At 40.6% G+C, this 18,879-nt stretch overlaps 1 protein-coding gene across 2 annotated transcripts in view; it reads left to right on the top strand.

Moving 5' to 3' along the window:
• Pde11a (phosphodiesterase 11A) overlaps nt 1-18,879 on the top strand; it is a 350,512-nt gene that overhangs the window by 124,771 nt on the left and 206,862 nt on the right. For both annotated transcript variants that reach the window (XM_021181980.2, XM_029474559.1), the window contains exon 5: nt 14,533-14,597. In XM_021181980.2, coding sequence (XP_021037639.1) covers nt 14,533-14,597 — 65 coding nt within the window. The remainder of the gene's footprint in view (nt 1-14,532; nt 14,598-18,879) is intronic.

Here is an 18,879-nt window from a genome sequence, read left to right as displayed (position 1 = left end):
AGATTGTTTAGGATGTATAGATACATATATGTGAAACCTGACAACATAATTTTTAGTTCTGAAAATTCATATAGGAACATAAACATGTATTAATAGACATAAAACTTACTGAAAGGGCAACAAAGAAGAACAGTGAGTAGAATTCTGACTGAATAGCTATTTAAATGTTCTTGAAACAGATTTGCTCCTTATTTAAAAAAATAGCTAAACAAGGGGCAAAGCAAAAAGGAAAAATATTTGCATGAAGGCCCCCTCTCAAGGCCCTATCTGATTCTATAGACACCTTGGCAAAAAAGTTTCTGGGATGAATTATATCAAATACAGAAAGTAATGGCTAAATTCTGGGCTTTTAAGCACACAAATGGGGCTTAAAATCTTGTAATTGTGTTTTTCTAAGAGCTTAAAACTTGGGGCAGGGGAGAATGCTCGGTCAGCAAAATGCTTCTCTTGAGAGAAGGAGAGCCTGAGTTTGATCCGCAGGACTTGCACCAAAAAGCCAGAGTTGCTAGCTCGCACTTGTCCTAAGCACTGGGGAGGCAGATGGGTGGATCCCTCAGGTCCGCTGACTAGTCAGCCTGTTTGTCAAGCTCCAGGCCACTAAGAGATCCTGTCTCAAAAAACAAAGAGTATGAAAAGTGAGAGCTACTCCACATGCATGCACAATTCCTTGCCCCTCCCCGACATACACAGAAGTGTACGTGCACATGCATACACACACACACACACACACACACACACACACAAATAAACAACAATAACAACAAAACACTAAAAACTTTCATTTGGAAGAGCCAGGATTTTCTAATCTAAAGGCTAAATGAATCATAACTAAAAGTAATGAAGAAAGCAAGAGACTAGAAAAAGAACAGAGAAAGCCCTAGAAGATCTGACTCTTGAGTTAATCAGATTGGGGAGAGCAACATGTGTGGAACAGTGGGTCCTCCTCACAGTGTCCCAGGCCCAGATCTTCCTCACAGTGACCCAGGCCCAGGTCTTCCTCACAGTGTCCCAGGCCCAGGTCTTCCTCATGTTGCCCCCTATTTAATTCTCCATACAGTAGTGGTAGTGGAAGGGTCGGTAGATGATCGTAAGTAAACGTGTCTCTGAGCACATGGTAAGGGAAGAGTAGAGAGATGTCAGTGTTGGTGGAAGCCAAGGGGCAGGGAATGTCCTACAGGCTCTCTAAAGCCTCTGAGAAGTAGGAAAGACAAATGTAGTTTTCTCCATACCTAAGAGAAGCTGACATGGAAGGCTGGCACCTGAAGAAGGCTCCTGGCCAGGCTGTAGGAGGTGGGGCACTACATCCTAGACTTGAGGACTAGGAAGGATGTTGCAGAGGCCAGTGAAGTCTCATACCCCATAGCAAGGAAGAAATGGAGGGCAACCATTTCTCTCCAGAGCACCCAGGAGGCTGCAGGTCACACCCTGAAGTTTCCATATCTCGGTTTACATCTGAAATTACTGAGAAAACCTGGCATGGTGCACTTAAATGAGGGGTTCTCTTTTGCCTTCTGTCAAAATAAGCAGAATTGAGGCTCAAGAAGAGATGTAGTTGACTTCTAGAAAAAAAAAGTAAGTTCCTTTTTGTACAGTTGTATCTGTGACCTTAGATTTTTGTGATCAATATACCAATTTCCCTCTCTAGTTAATCATTCATCCTCTATTTGATTCACCTAGTTGACAAAGGAAACATTTATAAACAAAGAGTGATGGGTTATTCTGGTAAGTGCTGGCAACTTAGAAAAAAATTTTAAAGTTAGATTTCTAGGTTAAACCTGTTTTAATTTTATAACAGATAGACTAGTTAATATCTCACAACATATTAAATGAATGCAGGATCACTTAAACTCGATACAGAAGGGAACTGATACATTACTAAAAGAGACCAGCGAAGCATTTGAGAAAACCAAATAAGATTTCAAGGTTACAACCAAAGCTTGTTACAAATAAAGACCGTAAACTGGGGGCTGAGAGGTTGTCTTTCACATTGAAGAGAAATGACTTATCTCTATAAGAGACAAAGCCATGGCACTAAAGCTGCACACTTCTGTCACTAATAACCAGTGAGCAGAACTGAGTTGGTTTCCCAGACCAGGAGCTGGCAGGTTTTTACCTATAATACCTTGGGTTTTCCACGGTAGGCATTCTCTGGTACAGTTACTCAACTCTGCCACTATAGCAGAAAACCAGTCATAGACAATAAATTAGAATGTACATTGTTGTGTGCCAATAAAACTTGATTTATAAAAATAAGGGGTAATTCAAACTCAGTTTGTACATGGTAGACTCTCATTTTAGAAAATCTCTCCCTCCATAATTAATAAAAAAATTCAGCATATAATAAAAAGCATAGAATATGTGCAAAGATGCCATAACAAGAGTGAGGAAACCAAAGGCTTCACGTAGAGCACATTCCAGAAAGGTTGACTAAGGTTTTTCATGAAGTGAGATTAAGCAAACACCGTCGATCTGAAAAAAAATGCTGAAAAAGAAGCTGCAGAGAAGTCAGAAATATATTGAGAAGGGAGAGTAAGAGGAGGAGAGGGAGGAGATGGAGGAGGAGAAAAGGGAGGATGGAAGGAGAGGAGGAAGAGAAGGGAGAGAAGGAAAGGAAGAAGAGGAGAGGCTGAAGAGGGAGAAGAGGAGGAGGAGACAGAACATGTTGTTGGTAGAACTTGGAAGAAGAAAATGTGAAATCATACAGGACTGAATATTACATTTTTAGAAAGCCAGAAAGAAAATAAAAGACAGCTCTAGATGCTTTAAGGAGCATGAAGAACAAAATTGAAAACGAAATGGAGAAAAGTAAATTATAAAGAGGAGAGAATGAAAAGAGCAGAGTCATAATGAAAGTTCAAAGTAAGGATAATTCGCTGCCTCTGAAGAGAACACAGCAGATGGAACAGGAGAAGGCTTTCAGAATCTATAACTCTAGGACATTTTATTGAAATAAAGTCAAAGTTGGATTTACAGATTGAAAGAATGCTATTCAGAAGTCAGCACTCACTGCTCAGCACTGAAATACATCTGATGCTAATGGAATTTAAAGATAGGGAAAAAAAAAAAAGGAATCCAATCTGTGGGCATCTAGGCAAAGACTCTGGAAAAAAACTTCACTCTGACGTTCGTTAGGCTTCTTAGGTGAGGTCCCCCACGGCTAGACCTAGAGCAAGACCTAACCAATCCTCCGGGGGAAGAGGTGGCTCTGTAATTTAAAATCCATGCAAGTTCCTATTCAATTCTTTAATCACAGGTGGTCTCAAATATGCTTTCGAATATGCAGGTGAGATTCCATGGTGCTTTTAAATCTGCAAGCAAGAGTGTAAGAGGTATAGTTCCAAGAGCCTGGAGAACACGGGCGGCTGTAACATCACCATGCAAGGGGTGAATGACAGCAAGATAAATAAGGGCTGCATCAAGGGCTGGATGTGCTTGAACATGCAAACTGTGGCTAAACCAAGGTCTATACTTGCAGGAGTAGAAGCCTTACATTATCAGCTGTAGCAATGGTGTTGGTCCCTGAACTTGGGAAACATGGCTAGTGGCAGTGGGCTGTGTTATGCAGCAGTGCACTGTCCAGGGAGATATAGTCCTTTTGTGCCTTGAATGTGAACTGTGAGACACAAGCCCATCTATTTGAACACTCAGTCTTCTGTCAGCTCTTGGCACTGCTTCGGAAGGTTGAGGAACCCTTAGGAAATCCAACCTTCCTGGAGGAGGTTGGTCACTGGAAGTAGGTCTTGTGGTTCAGCCCCACTTCCTGTTCACCCCTTGCTTCTTAACGGTGAATGCATTGTAACCTGTTGGCCTCTCTCTCCCGCCATGACGCCTTCTCTGGCTGATGCCAGGTCTTCCCACCATGAGGGACTATGTCCCTCAAACAAAGCCAAAGTAAACTCTTCTTCCTTTATGTCCCCTCTCATCACATATTTTTGTCACAACAAGAAAAAAAAATCAGTAGCACAGTCCCTTTTCTGCTAAGTGGCATTGTCGGGGGATAGGGGAAGAGATGCTCCTATGTCCTGTCTCAGCTGTGTTGTTCGTAAATCGGTTCTGAGAAGTGATGTGGGATATATATACCTATTATAATAATGCCTGGCTTCATTTTTGAGCTCACTGCGCTGTTCTTTGTGGTTGTTTGTCTATCTCTGCAATGAATGCCCACAGTCTTAATGTCTACCATTTTACAATAGTTTGTATTAGATAGGGTAAGTCTTCTATAGTCTTCAATTTTAAAATTGTAATCTCACTGTATCCCAAGAGAGGAAGGGGAAGTCCCTCTTCCTGTACTTCTCCTTTGTCAGGGAGGAAAGTCTCCCCTAAAAGGGCCTTCCAGAGTCTACAGTCATGATCTTTGGGCATTCAGGTATAAACTGATATTTACTGAGTTTCAAAAATAGAAACAATGAATGTCTTTATAGATAGTTCCATGCCAAGATTAAAATCCCACTCTCTTGCTTCTCTTAAGTGTTTCAGTCCATTGATTTTAAGTGACTTTGTCAATTAGAGAACAAAACAAACCCTTATCTGTACACTGCTGTCAACATGAGGAAATGCTTAGGCTGCTGAAGTGAATAGAGTCAGTTTAACCATATTCCATTCTGGGGACTGTCAAAGTGACTCTGTCACTTCTCTTAGCTTCCAGTTCATGCACTTCCTATTACCCCCATGTCTTGTGGAGCTTGGAGAAAAAAGTGAATGTAGAAATTGCAGCCTTAGAGTCCTCAGGCACCATCTGTTTTGTTATTTCTCAGGGTTCTCTCTGTTCTGATCATCCTGATGGTGGCAGCTAGTTCCTCGTCCAGCATACTAACAGGCACTTCATAGCTAAGCCTATGACTTCCGGGCTCCTTTCCGGAGATCATTTACTGAATGTAGCAGAGCTAGCCATGCACATTGGCTTTCTATCGTAAGTCCTAACCCCTTGGCCTTTGTGTGCATACATGCTCAGTGAAGCCAGGGGCTGGAGATATTCGCATGTCCTCATCTGAGGGGAAGTGGCAGGCGATGAGTGTCATCCAGCAGTTCTAAACCTGTGTGTGATTCCAGCCCCTCATTCATGGTGTGTAATTCCAGGTCCTCATAAATGGGTGTGTGATTCCAGCCCCTCATTCATAGGTGTGTGATTCCAGCCCCTCATTCATAAGTGGATTACAAATACTGCTTCAGGCTTCCTTTTCCATCACCTTCTCCCTATTTTTCTGTTTTATTAAATTTTCCTTCTACAAGGGAGCCAACTTTTGCCTCATTTTTCTTTCAGGTGATATTAGAGTACAAAACAAAGGGCATATTCTTTACATTCATGAGAATGTAAAGCACACACAGTCAACCTCTAATACTAATGCATCATACATTAAACATTATATAGTCATATATTAACTTTCCTTATTGGGATTCAAACATGCATTATTTTGAGCGACAAACCACCTTAACTCACTTTGTTAATAAGTGTCTATTAATGTATCAACTCAACTCACACATTGGTCAAGTCCCTGCTGGCTGTCTCTGATGTGTTTGTCCTAAGTTTCTCATACTTCTAGATTCCTCTATAGCAGTTACAGAATCATGTTACAGCTCATGTTGCAAACCACAGAGCAGTTTCCAGCCTTTTCCTCGCCTTCTATATCTGCACCTCTCTTCATTCTTTTGTGTCTGTGTTCATACATCATTCCTAGTTCTTCCGCCCTGGTGCTTCTATCACTGACTTTACTAATCTCTCACGTGGGATTGTCTCCTATTCCCATCTTTGCTTGCAAACAGGGGATTCTCTTCAATCAACTATCAATGTGGATGGCTTCTACTTAACTTCCTAATTACACACCTGCTTTTTCCTAAGCTTCATGTAGTTTCGTAGCTATCCGTTGGCTAGGCAGTAGTGTTCAACATTCAAGGCTCACCACTTCTGTTGCCAGGTTAACTTTCTGGTTTTCTCTCTCTCATACCTAGTCACCTCCCTATAATCGGTCTGGGAGGGTGTTTGGATCTCTGTTTTTGCATATAGGGTCTCTGCGAAAAACGAAGTCACTGTCAGTGAAGGAGATGGCTCTTCAGGCTATTGCAACAGGGAGGATGCGCATCATTGAGGAGCGTGTCAAAGAAAAGGAAAGATGCTTGAGATTTAAGGCAGCCGTGAGGTTGGAGAGCAGAATACAGAACTTTGCCTGGAATACTGGAATACAGTGCCTACAGTAACATAGGCACTGCTAGAACACTGGCTGGAGTTTTCTTTATCAGAACTATTTTGGGCTTAGGGTTCAGATAAAATTTAACACTGTCTGCACTGACTGTTCTCTGCGATCCTCCTTCCACACCGTGTATAGTCGGTTTACTCTCCGGCTCCGTGCCCTTGAAGACTGATCTCTCTACACAGCATGATTCCTAGGCTGCTTTATCCTCTGGCTTCCAGTTGAGTCCCACAGACTGAGAAGATCAGCACAGAGCTTATGAAACAGAGGTGTTGCTGTCTCGTCTCACCCTGTTATAAAGGTGGCTGTGTTCTTCTACGGTTCTTCCAGTAATCTCAGCTCCCAGAGGAAACCAACAACGCCACTTCCTTCTTCCATTCTCTCTGGGTTGCCTCCAATTTAGAAGCTTAACTGTTTTCAGAGTCACTAGTCACTGGGCAGTTCCCCGTTCTCCATTATTTATTTTTACAGAACACACTCCCATAATTAGTCTTTTTATTGAAATAGGTTCCATTAAACTCCTTTGGCTTATTTACCATCTCCTTACTGCCAGAATAGAGTGGTCTAGAGCCTCAGCTTGGAAAAACTACCTCTCTGCTTGACTTAGAGCTGTCTACTCATTGCTAGGGCATAGTTCACATGGTGATCTGATCATGGCCCTGCATGCTTGGGTAGCCTTGGAGCATCTGTCAAGGTAGAATTATGCATCTGTAAATTGCTTCCTGATCTTTACTGTACTATATTGTGAGTTACTTAGGACAGGGCATTTATATTCCTTTCTACTTCCAGAGCCCATCACAGTGCCTGGAGCACAAAATACTTCATAAAGGCTGACTGAGCAAACACATAAAAAGCTAATTAACATACCGGGAAAATTTGTGAAGAGAGAGGGTAGTGGATGAGCAGTATGGGCAGTCTTCGGCCTTTTTGAGTAGCCCTCTTATGAAAAAAATTAAAATTAAGAAACCCCCCCCCTTTTTTTTTTTTAAACAGAGTCTCTCTGTGTGGCCTCTGCTATCCTGGAACTTTCTCTGTAGGCTTGGCTGACTTCAAACTCACAGTGACCCACCTGCCTCTACCTACCAAGTGCTGGATCAAAGGTGCACACCACCACCACCACCACCTGGCAACAAAAATTTAAATTGACGATTACTTAGCTGTAATTTTCTTTTTGGTGCTGGAATATCTATAGTTTTGGTTCTGAAAGTTGTTTTTCAGTGGGAAGAACAAAGGAAGCAGACTAAGTGCCATGTGATAGATACCCAAATTAAACAGGTTTCTTCTCTCCATGGAGCCTTTCCAAAGAGCAAGCAGGGGAATCTCAGGGGGATCTCACTACCTTCGCTTGGCATCTCTGGTTTTCCCGGGGTGCAGTCACCAGGCTGATCAAGGCAAGAGGAACTTCACTAATCTGGAAGCGGCTGCTGGTACTTCCCTTGGGAAACCCTTCATGTCTCTTTATATACGGGCATGTCTGTGTTCCTTTCCTACTCGTGTGATAAAGTCAGAATTGAGTTCATGTACCAGATTTTATAAAATAAATAATAAATAAATAAGTCCAGAATTGCCTCAGATCATGAATACTGTCACGTTTACAATGGGACTTCTGTTATCTTTATACTTTCGTCTGTTGCTTTTTGGTTATGATTGCTGCAGCTTTGCAAACTTGATCCCAAACAGTTACCTATTCAAATGAATCTTTCTTTCTCTCCCTCGCTTCCTCCCTCTCTCCTTTCCCTGAGTTCCCCATCACCACCAACTCTGTCTCTCAGGCCTGTCTCTAGGATCTAGATCTTCTGCCTCAGTCTCCTTAGTGCTGAGATGACAGAGATCTACCACTAGCCGTGCCCAACTCAATTCATTATACTTTGTATAGATTCATTTTAAAGCATAAAGACATGGAATTGTTATTAGAGACACTTCTGAGAGTGAGAGTGAAAAAAAAAAGCACTATTTTTGTCCCCGCATGGTATGCCTAATTAAATGTTGTTTGTTCTGTGACAACCAGGACATGTGTGTGTCTCCAAATATATCCCTTGCAGCTGACCTTGGCACCTAAACTTTCTATTATTACAAGTTTCTTTTTTAGAAGATTATAATTCCAGGAACACCCCTTTCTGAATTATAGATCAATTACATCTATTTACCATTAATGAATTTATCAATACCCTTTAACAATCCAGCAGATGATAACCTGGCCCACAGAAAACTCTAGTGGTTCTCAGCCTCTCTAATGCTGTGGCCCTTTAATGTAGTTCCTCATATTGTGGTGACCCCCAACCATAAAATTATTTTATCAATATTTTATAACTGGAATTTTGCTACTGCTATGAATCGTAATGTAAATATCCATGTTTCCGGATGGTCTTGGGGGGGGGTCACAACCCACATGTTGATAGCCATTGCTGTAGATCAAAGATTGCCAAATTTATTTTCTGTAAAGGTTTATCTAGTAAATATTTGGGGCTCTGTTGCAATATAGTTTCATCTGGAACTATTTATCGCTATTGTTTTAGTAGGAAATGAACATGGCTCTGTTTTAATAAAACTTTATTTATAAAAACAGGTGGTGATAAGGATTTGACCTATACCTGCTCTAAGTGATAGAAGACAAGCAGATGAGGTTACATCCCCAGGATTCTGCTACTTCTCTGTGAATTACTCATCTTGAATGTGCACAAAGGCCCAAGTATAAACTATGGCTTCCCAACAACTTGCCGAGGCAAGTTTAGCTATGGTTTTAAGTTTCAGGTTGGCCATAGATGACAGACTGTATAAAGAGATTTTACTAGTAGGTCTGGGTCCCTGATTATGTGGCTTTGACTTAGATTTATGGCAGTAGTAGAGTCTAGACTGCACCATAAACCTTCAAAATCAGACAGCCTGGATCCAAAACACCTTCAGGCACATAATGGGCCCAAGGGTGATGTCTCAATGCCTCCCTAACTTGTTTGGCGTACACCCATGTGGTTTCGTCTCCAATAGTCTCATTGCTGTACTTACTTATTTTATTACTCTCTTGATGGGACTTGGGCCTGCTGCTTTTTTATTCTTACATTGTTTGCTGTTAGGTGTAGGCTAGTAAGTGTTGGATTCCTCTTCCTTGCCATTTCAGGTTTCTTGTTCTACCCCTGAATAATAATTCTACACAACCTAGTATCCCACATAAGGCTTTCAAACTTAAAGGACTTAAAACTTTTGAGACCCATGGATGGTACCACATACATATAGTCTCAGTTTAGGAGGCTGAAGCTGATGGGTGGAGTTTGAAGACAGCCTGGGCTACATGGTAGAACACTTTCTCAAAACAACCCTGATAACAAACCAGAAAATGTAAAACTGTAAGTGAAGAAACATTGCAAGTGCTCATGACATGTTATATGTGTGCAATGTCATGAGAGGTTTCTCAAGCAAAAAAAGGAAAAAGAGAAAACAAAACCAAATCAACAAGATTTAATCAAAAGTGTGTTGTATGGAGGTAAGACTTAGAATAAAGAGCTTTGCTTTGAGCTTCTGAACAGCCAAAGTAAAGGGAAAATTTGTATGGATGTTATAATTCCCTTCATCTAGAAGAAGGAATCACATCAGGGCACCAAGAAAAGAAAATCTGATCCTGTGTTTTAAAATTAAAATTATTTTATTGGGGGAGAGAGAGAGAGAGAGAGAGAGAGAGAGAGAGAGAGAGAGAGAGAATGAAAGCATTGGTCTCTGAGATTATTGAGCCTGAGAAGGTCATTGAACTGCCATCTACAAGCTGAAGGACAGGGAAAACTGGTGGTGTGCATCAGTCTGAGTTCAGGAACCACAGAGGCCAATAGTGCAAGTGATGGTCTGAGGCCAAAGACAGAACCAGCAGTACCAGTGTCTCAGGGCAGAACAAGATGGACACCCTAGCTTAGAGCGAACTCACCCTTCTCCTTCCTGTCTGTCCAGACTCTCCGTGGTGGTGATGAAATTTGCTCAATTTACTGATTCAAATACTAGCCTCTTCCAGAAACATCCAGAAGTAATGTATTGTTAGCTATCTGGGCATCCTTAGGCCAACCAAGAAGACAAATTCATCATTCTAAATGGTGTTGAAGTTTAGCAGTTGTGTTTATCTGATAGCTCCCTGCTTTGTGTGGAACTTAATAATTACTAGATAATTAATGTTTAAATGAAGCCCAGCCACTATCAATATTTGATTATGACTATTTTTTCCTAAAGACACAAGAACCTAAGAATTATTATGTAAATAAATTTGTATGTACATAGTTTACAATGTTTAAAAAAATACAGTCTACAATACTATCTTTGTTTTTCATACTGATTGTAACTTCAGGGGCTCCCAAGACCATTCTCTGTTTTAAATGACTGCCTAGAAAGACTTAAAGAAAATAGTAGCAATGAAACATGACAGTACATATAAATGTTGTCCACCAAGGCCTGAGCCTTAGTGTATAGAATCTCAACTGGGGCTCTATCACAAAAACCTAGTTGGCCATCCATCTATTTAACTAACTTTCATCTCTGTTCTTCGAGAGGTCAGATGACACCATGAGGCCCAAGACACTCTGCACATAGCCCCTAAATCATAGTTTGGTGGGTCTCAAAGCACTGTTCTAAATCATGTTGTTATTATCTAGCCGTGCCAATGTCCCCTAGTACATACACTTGTTTATCAAACATTTCAAGGATTTAGGGGTTTCTCTCCCAAGAGCCAGGGGCAAGTGTGAAGATTACATTCTCTCTCTCTCTCTCTCTCTCTGTCTGTCTGTCTCTCTCTCTCTGTCTCTCTGTCTCTCTCTGTCTCTCCCCCCCCCACCGGTGTACACTCATGCATGTAGAGTACAATGCCAGCTTTTACACCTCAAATGTCACCCACCTTGATTTTAGAGACAGTGTCAGGGTCTCTCAAAATCACGTAGGACTCAACAGATAGGCTATGCTGGCTGGCCAGTAAGCTGTAGGGAATTTGCCTGCCTCTGTCTCCACAGTGCTGGCTGGAATTACCAATGTTTGTCCCTTTACCCAGTATTTTTATTACACACTCTGGGGAGTCAAAAATAGGTCGTTATGCTTATGTGGCAAGCACTGAACTGTCACTCCAGCCCTAAATTCTTTATTTATGAATCTTCCATCTGATTTTTTTTTGGAGGGGAGGCAAGTTCTATATGTAGATCTGGCTGTCCTAGAACTTGCTATATCGATTAAGCTGGCCTCAAACTCAGAGATCTGCCTGCTTTTGCCTCCAGAGTGCTGGAATTAAAAGCATATGCCACGCCACCTTGCACATTATAGCTGATTGTTATCGTGGCTTCATGGGCTGTTTACTATGGGGTAACAGCAATTGGAACCTGTGTACCTTCTCTCTTACAAATGAAATAAAATTTGAACCTGTTTTATTTTTGTTTTAGGTTTTTAGGGCCTGAGTTAGCTCAGGCTGGACTTAGACTACTTAGTTGACCTCAGAATCTCTAGGACTTCTTGAACGTCTCACCCTTCCGCACACCTCCACTCCCAAGTGCTAGAATTCCAAGCATGTGCCATCAGGTTTAGTGTATTCAAAGCTAAAGATCCAACCCAGGGTTTCATGTTAGGCAAGTTCTCTACAAACCAAACAACAGTTTCCAGCCCTTGGCCTTGGATTTTGTTTCTTTTGTTTTTCTTTATTTATTTTGTTTGGGATTTTTTGTTTTGTTTTGGGGGTTGTTGTTTTTCGGCTTGTTTTCATTTTAATATTTTTAAATGCTCATCATTTATATTTTAAGAATCAAACATTCTCAAGCTCTATCAAGAATATTTATATGTCTTATATTCTTTGTGATCTATGCCTATGCATCTGTAGCTTAAAATTTCTCATTCTATCTTATAAAAATGCTTCCAGATAGAAAACACATTTTAAAAATATCTTAATTCTCTTTATTCTTGGGACATTCCCTGGGATTGATTCTTAAAGTGTAAAACCAGTGCATACTTACATGCACGTGTACACACACACACACACACACACACATGGGAAGGGTACTATAATTATAAATAAAAATAAATACTTTTAAAAAGCTCTAACTTCTCATGGAAGGAGTTACAGAAACAAAGTTTGGAGCTGAGATGAAAGGATGGACCATCTAGAGTCTGCCGCACCCGGGGATCCATCCCATAATCAACCTCCAAACGCAGACACCATTGCATACGCCAGCAAGATTTTGCTGAAAGGACCCTGATATAGCTGTCTCTTGTGAGGCTATTCAGGTGCCTGGCAAACACAGAAGTGGATGCTCACAGTGAGCTATTGGATGGAACACAGGGCCTCCAATGGAGGAGTTAGAAAAAGTACCCAAGGAGCTGAAGGGGTCTGCAACCCTATAGGTGGAACAACAATATGAACTAACTAGTACCCCTGGAGCTTGTGTCTCTAGCTGCATATGAAGCAGAAGATGGCCTAGCCGGCCATCATTGGGAAGAGAGGCCCCTTGGTCTTGCAAACTTTTTATGCCCCAATATAGGGGAACACCAGGGTCAAGAAGTGGGAGTGGGTGGGTAGGAGAGCGGGGTGGGGGAGGGTATGGGGGACTTTTGGGATAGCATTTGAAATGTAAATGAAGAAAATACCTAATAAAAAATTGGGGGAAAAAAGCCCTAACTTTGCAAAAATGTAAAGTAAATATGTTGGAAAAATGTACTGAATTCATTAATGATAGTAACAGAAAGTTGGTGAGACTGATTCTAAAACAGAGACTATGCTGGCTAGTTGTTATGTCAGCCTGACACAAGCTAGATTCGTCTGGGAAGAGAGAGCCTCAATTGAGAAAATGCCTCTATCACACTGGCCCTGGGTAGATGGTTTCAGGGTATATAAGAAAGCAGACTGAGCAAGCCTGTAAGCAACATTCCCCCATGGTCTCTGCTTCAGTTCCTGCCTCCAGGTTCCTGCCTTGAGTTCCTGCCCTGACTTTCCTCAGTGATAGAGTGTAACTTGCTTGTTGCAAGCTGAAATAAATCTTTTCCTCTCCAGGTGACTTTCAGTCACGATATTTTATAACAGGAATTGAAACCCTAAGACGGGAGTTGAAACAATGCTAACCCAAATGACTACATTATACAGATATTTTAAAGTGATTATTGTCATCTGGGCCAATGCAGTTGGAAGCAGTGGGCTTTGATTTTCTGCTGCACAGCAGTTATATGCTTTTCTTCGTGTATAAAATCCATTTACATTGCTGTCAGTATTTCAAAAGTTAACACCTTCCCTGACAGAAAATTTAATGTTCTATAAGTAGTAAAATTAAGTCATAAATTATTATTGTTGATATTAGAGAATTCAAACTTATTTACTGGGTTAATAAATGAAATGATATATACTTCTTGATTTCTAAAACCAGAAACAATTGATGATATTATATCAATGTATTATTTGATTAATATTATATGGTGCCAAGCCAAGTGACTTTAAGTTACTTTTAATCTGTTTATTCATATTTGAACACAATTATAGTTAACAAATAATTGTGAAATGAATTTTAATTAATTAATTAATTAATTAATTAATTAATTTGGAGACATGGTCTTACTGTGTAGCACTAGCTGACACGAAAGTTGCTATGTAGGGCAGACCAGCTTTGGAACTCATTGAGATCTGCCTGCCTCTGTCTTAGGAGTATTGGGATGAAAGGTGTGTACTACCATGCTCAACATGGAATTAAAGTTTCTAATGGCGGAATATATCTGTCTATTTTGCTTTTGAGCACATTATACATACATAATTAACAGCTGCAACCCTACTTGCTCTTGCTGATGAAGGCAGACTGGAGTAGTGGGTAAATAGACCATTGGAATCAAACCAACATGGTTTGAATCTCAGGTCTACATCTTCCTGTGTAACAACTTACCCCCTCTAAGCCCTGCTTTCCCTTCAATAGTCTGGGGATCATATACTTGGCTTAACATCTTGTAAATATTTACCCATATGCAAGGAGTGGCTATAACTTGCACATGCCTCATTTGCAACAAAATGGTAGGCTGATCCCTACAGCATGGTTCTTTTTTTTTTTTTTTTAAGAAGAAAAACTTGATGCACTTTAGGCCAAATAATGAAAAGAAATTACAAATAATGAAAGACCGAGCTTGCAAGCCCGGGTACAAAATAGCTCTGGTCAAGTGGTGTTGGTGATGTTTGCTACAGAAGAAATCAAGCAGAAAATGTGCACTAGACCTTTCTTCTCTTCTCTTGGGACCTCCCCACTGAAATGGCTCTTTAATCCCCAATTATTGTAATGATCATCGCAGGGATGAAAACGGTTATTGCATCATTTGGACCTGTGGGGAAGCTTTAATTGACTTGGATTTGCTGTCTCTCTGTATGACACAGGTGGTGAAGTTTACCAAATCCTTTGAACTGATGTCTCCAAAGTGCAGCGCTGATGCTGAAAACAGGTAAGGCTCGTGGGGTTCACACTTGTCTTTTGATGTTCCTTGGTCCTTGACGTTAGCTGTGTTGCATAATTCTTTGAGGATAGGAGTCCTGTTGCGCTGTATCATCAAGTGCGGCCATTTCTCACTTTTCTGAAATTCGGGAAAAAAAAAAAGCTATTGGTGAACAATGAGTGTGTACAGGATACATCGCCCTTGCCATGTGGTCTTAAGACGAACTTGTAGGATGAGGTTTGATGGCACTAGCCTATTAGACTAGCTGCTTGGGAAGCTCAATCAAGAAAACCCCAAGGTCAAGACACACCATTGCTGTGGAATAAGACCAAGGGCATCTTGGGAAACTTAGTGTGATCCTGTCTCAAATACTGAGATGTTTTAACTCAGTAACTGAGTGCTGGCCTGGAATGAGAGTCTCTGGCTCACTGCCAGTACCACAGAAAAAGAAGAGTGAAATTTAATACTTGTGATACATTATAATCTTGCCTGCAGACTTTAATGTCACCCTTGCCTGAACTTTGAAATGGTTTGAGAATTTCAGAATTGCTTTGCAAGGAGTATGGGATAGCAATGGGGGAAGCCCATTTTCTTCAATCTCCAGCTTTTGGTTTTGTTTTACATCAAGCATTTGATATCAAACATCTAATATTGAAGCTGTAAATAAAGCTAATTTTTCATAGTCTCTAATTGTTCAGAAAACACAACTTTCTGCCTCATTTTGACCTCCTTGCTTACTTACATTAGGCCAATAATATCTTCTCCTGATGAGAAAGGTGAGTCCAGTAGTTTGTCTCTGTTGGTATCTTTGAGTCTGTCACAATAGCAGTGAGGGTCAGAGGCAGCCCAAGAGTACCATGAGGTTTGCACTCCTAGGAATAATGGCCGGGACACTACAAAAGTTGATTCTCTTGACTTTGATTCATCTCCAGAGGGAAGGGTAAGAAGTAGTGAAATTAAGCAAAATGCAAAGATTTAGAAAAACTATGGGTCAGGTGCTGAGGGCGGCAATATGAGGCTGCCACTCCTGATCCTGATACCAGTCTCAGTAGTGCAATCAACTTCCTTTCATTGTGTGCCAAGTGTGCTGACCATGTGCTGACTGAGAATAAGTGCTTCACCTCCCCAAATCTTTGGAAGAAAGACATGGTTAACCCTGTAAGGCAGAAGAGAAAAATCAAAGGTTGGCAATGGCCTAGCTAACCTTAACTGTCAGGTTGACACAGCCTAGAATCACTTGAAAAAGAAATGTCAATGAGTTTATTGTCTTTATCAGGTTAGTTGTGGGCATGTCTGTGAAGGGCTGTTTTAATTGTCGTCTATATTGATGTTCATGAGCCCAGATCACTGCACATGACTCCCGGCCTATGTAAAAATGCCTGTTAAGTATAAGCAAGCGAACAAGCAAGAGAGAGAGCAGATAGCAGCATCCCTCCATAGTTTCCTCTCTAAGCTACTGAATGAGGTCCTGTCCTGGCTTCCCTCATAACAAACTGCAACCCAGAAGTAAAACCCAACAGAATCCTTTATCCCCAAGTTGTTTTTTGGTCAAGAGTGTTTTATCAAAGCCATGGACAGAAAACCAGATTAAGCAAGTTTAAGTCACTCGGTGAAGGCCCTGCGACCAACAAGAAGTAGCCTTACATCCACGGACAGCTCTTCTGAACTGCAAACTTTGATTCTGTTGTGATGTTTAACTTAAAATTCAACAATTGATCCCATATAATGAGTATCTCTTAGGTTAATGTTTCTCAAATCTGGTTGATCAGTTAAAATCAAGTTGGGGAATTTGGCAAAAACTTAATTCTCACATGTATGCTGAGATGTCCCTATTAAATATATTGGAAATGAAATACAAAGATATATATATTTAAAGGGCTGTCCAGGTAAACTTCCGTTTCAGTAATTCAAGAGAGATTTGATTTTTAAAAATATGTATTACTGCCCTTAATTTTGGAAAACAAATACTGTATTAGTTACTTTTCAAAACACTGGACAAAAACAACTTTTAAAAGGAAGGGGTTACTTTCACTCACAGTCTGAGAGTAAATCTGTCACAGTGGGAGTCATGGCGGCAGTCATGAGGCAGCTGGTCGTATTCCCTCCAGTCCGGAAGCAGAGTGCAGAATGGGCTGAGTCCCCTCACTTCCTCCTTCTTATTCAGTCCAAGATCACAGACCATGATGCCACCTGCTTTTAGGGTGAATCTGCCCACTTCAAGTCATCAAGTCTAGAAGCACACACACACAGATCTGTGCACAGTTGGCTCCTGGGAGATGCTAGGTCCTCTGAGGTTAAAAATTAGATCAGTGTTTATCATCACAGAAACCAGGAAGTCAAAACGAACACTTTGTTTGTTTGTTTGTTTGTTTGTTTTACTCAATTGTATGAATTTAAGAGAGACTTTGACTATGTAGTACGCAATTCCATGTATAGGGGCATTGTTTCAAAAAGTAAAATTACAGTAGAAAAGAGCAAAGCAGTAGGGGACAGAAGTTGACCGAGAGCTGGGCTAGAAATGAAAACAGGGATCCAGCTTATGGTAGATTATCTGTACCTTGTTAGTGATGGTGCCTGAATTAACAGAGATAAAGATGTTTGAAGGGATTCTCAAAATTTACACTAAAACGACTTGTGATCTCTATGATTTATTCTTTAAACAAAAGTTATAATGAGAAGTTGAAGCTTTTTGTAGGAAGGTTTTATGTTCACGAGAAGGCAATTGTGTTGGCATCTGTATTTCTTCATGTCAGCCAATCTCTATCCAACCAACATATTTAGACATAGAGCCACTGGGGTATACTCAGAAATTTTCCTAAATGGAATGTTGTAAAATGACAAGAAGTACATTAGAGAAAATATCTATGGATGTTAACTTCATCAACCATACAGTATGCCATATCTCCCATCTATACAGGCCTTATTCCATCTATGTGGGCTCTGTGGCGTTCTTGAGACATATCCTTTAATACCCCAGTGCTTCAGTGCTGCTGAGTTTTCTGCTGTTGAGCCTCTTCACTTGGTTACTTCAGAGTTAAAAGATTCTGGCCTTACAATTGTTTTAAAGAACTTCCATGTCAAAACGAAATGACCCAAGACCCAGACTGCCCTTGAAAAACTTTCTGATAATAAAAAAGAAAGGTCGGCTTTTCTTTTAAAAGACAGTTTAAAAGTGCCTTTAAACTCTGACATCATGAGGCAGTCCCATTCATTTTTCTATTTATGGCTTCTAAATTAATGGAGGACATTCATCTATCTCAGAAGACCTTCCATTCTTTGCCTAGTGATTTTCTTCTTCCAGATGTGGATTCCTTCAATCTTATTGGAAGTGAAAGGAATAAAGACAAGCAGCCCCATGCGTAGTTGGTCAGAGGCACCGAGTGGGTGTTGAACAAGCAAAAAGGCTCCAGATCACAGCCTTTCTCCAAGACTTCAGATCACAGCCTTTCTCTCACATTTTCAGCCCTTGTGTTCACCTTCCATCATGTAACACCTTACCTGTAGATGTTGACCATTAAAGCCCCCAGTCCTCTGAACATCACTCAGGAATAAAACAGGACAGCCTATAAAGAATGATTCTTATAGCTTCAGTAAAGATATTTCAGGACACTACTGCACTCTAATCAGCTACAGTTTGAGGCTTGCTGATTCTTAGCTACAATCCTTGGAGACCTTTTTTTTTTTTTTTTCCTAAACAAATAAGTTTTACTGCTGACTCATTGACCAAGCCAGCTCAGTCAGTCAACGGATTCTCCAGGGAGGGATGGAGGGTTGAAAAGAAAAAGACAATTAGACAACACAATAACTTATAACATGACCCCAGTCAGTTCTGAAGCTGAAGATGAATTTAATTTTTTTCCAGTCTGCTTTTATATCATTCTAGGTATATACAAAGGATATGTTCAGTCCTTAAGACCTAAACAAAGTAGTTAAGGAACAAACAGGACAGTAACCAAAGTAGTCAAACAAGGCAATAAACAAAGTCCCATGGTCACTGTGTTTAGGGGTTTATCAGGATGATCCAGATACAAGGAATACAGTACATTCCTCAGTTGTATTTGCCTTAAGCCTACTTTGTTGTCTTAGCTCAATGTCAAATTCCTGCCAGATTCCTAGAAGGTAGCCTCAAAAGCTCTCCATAATTCATTAACTTCACTTAACCTCTTAAGCAGCCAGTTTCTCCATGGTCATGCCTGTGGTCTATATGTCTAATATGTCTATATTCAACCAGTCTCTCTCTCTCTCTCTCTCTCTCTCTCTCTCTCTCTCTCTCTCTCTCTCTCTCTCTCTC

Source organism: Mus caroli, chromosome 2 (genome assembly GCF_900094665.2).
Source record: "Mus caroli chromosome 2, CAROLI_EIJ_v1.1, whole genome shotgun sequence".
NCBI lineage: Eukaryota > Metazoa > Chordata > Mammalia > Rodentia > Muridae > Mus > Mus caroli.
This window is presented reverse-complemented; position numbering and strand designations above follow the sequence as displayed.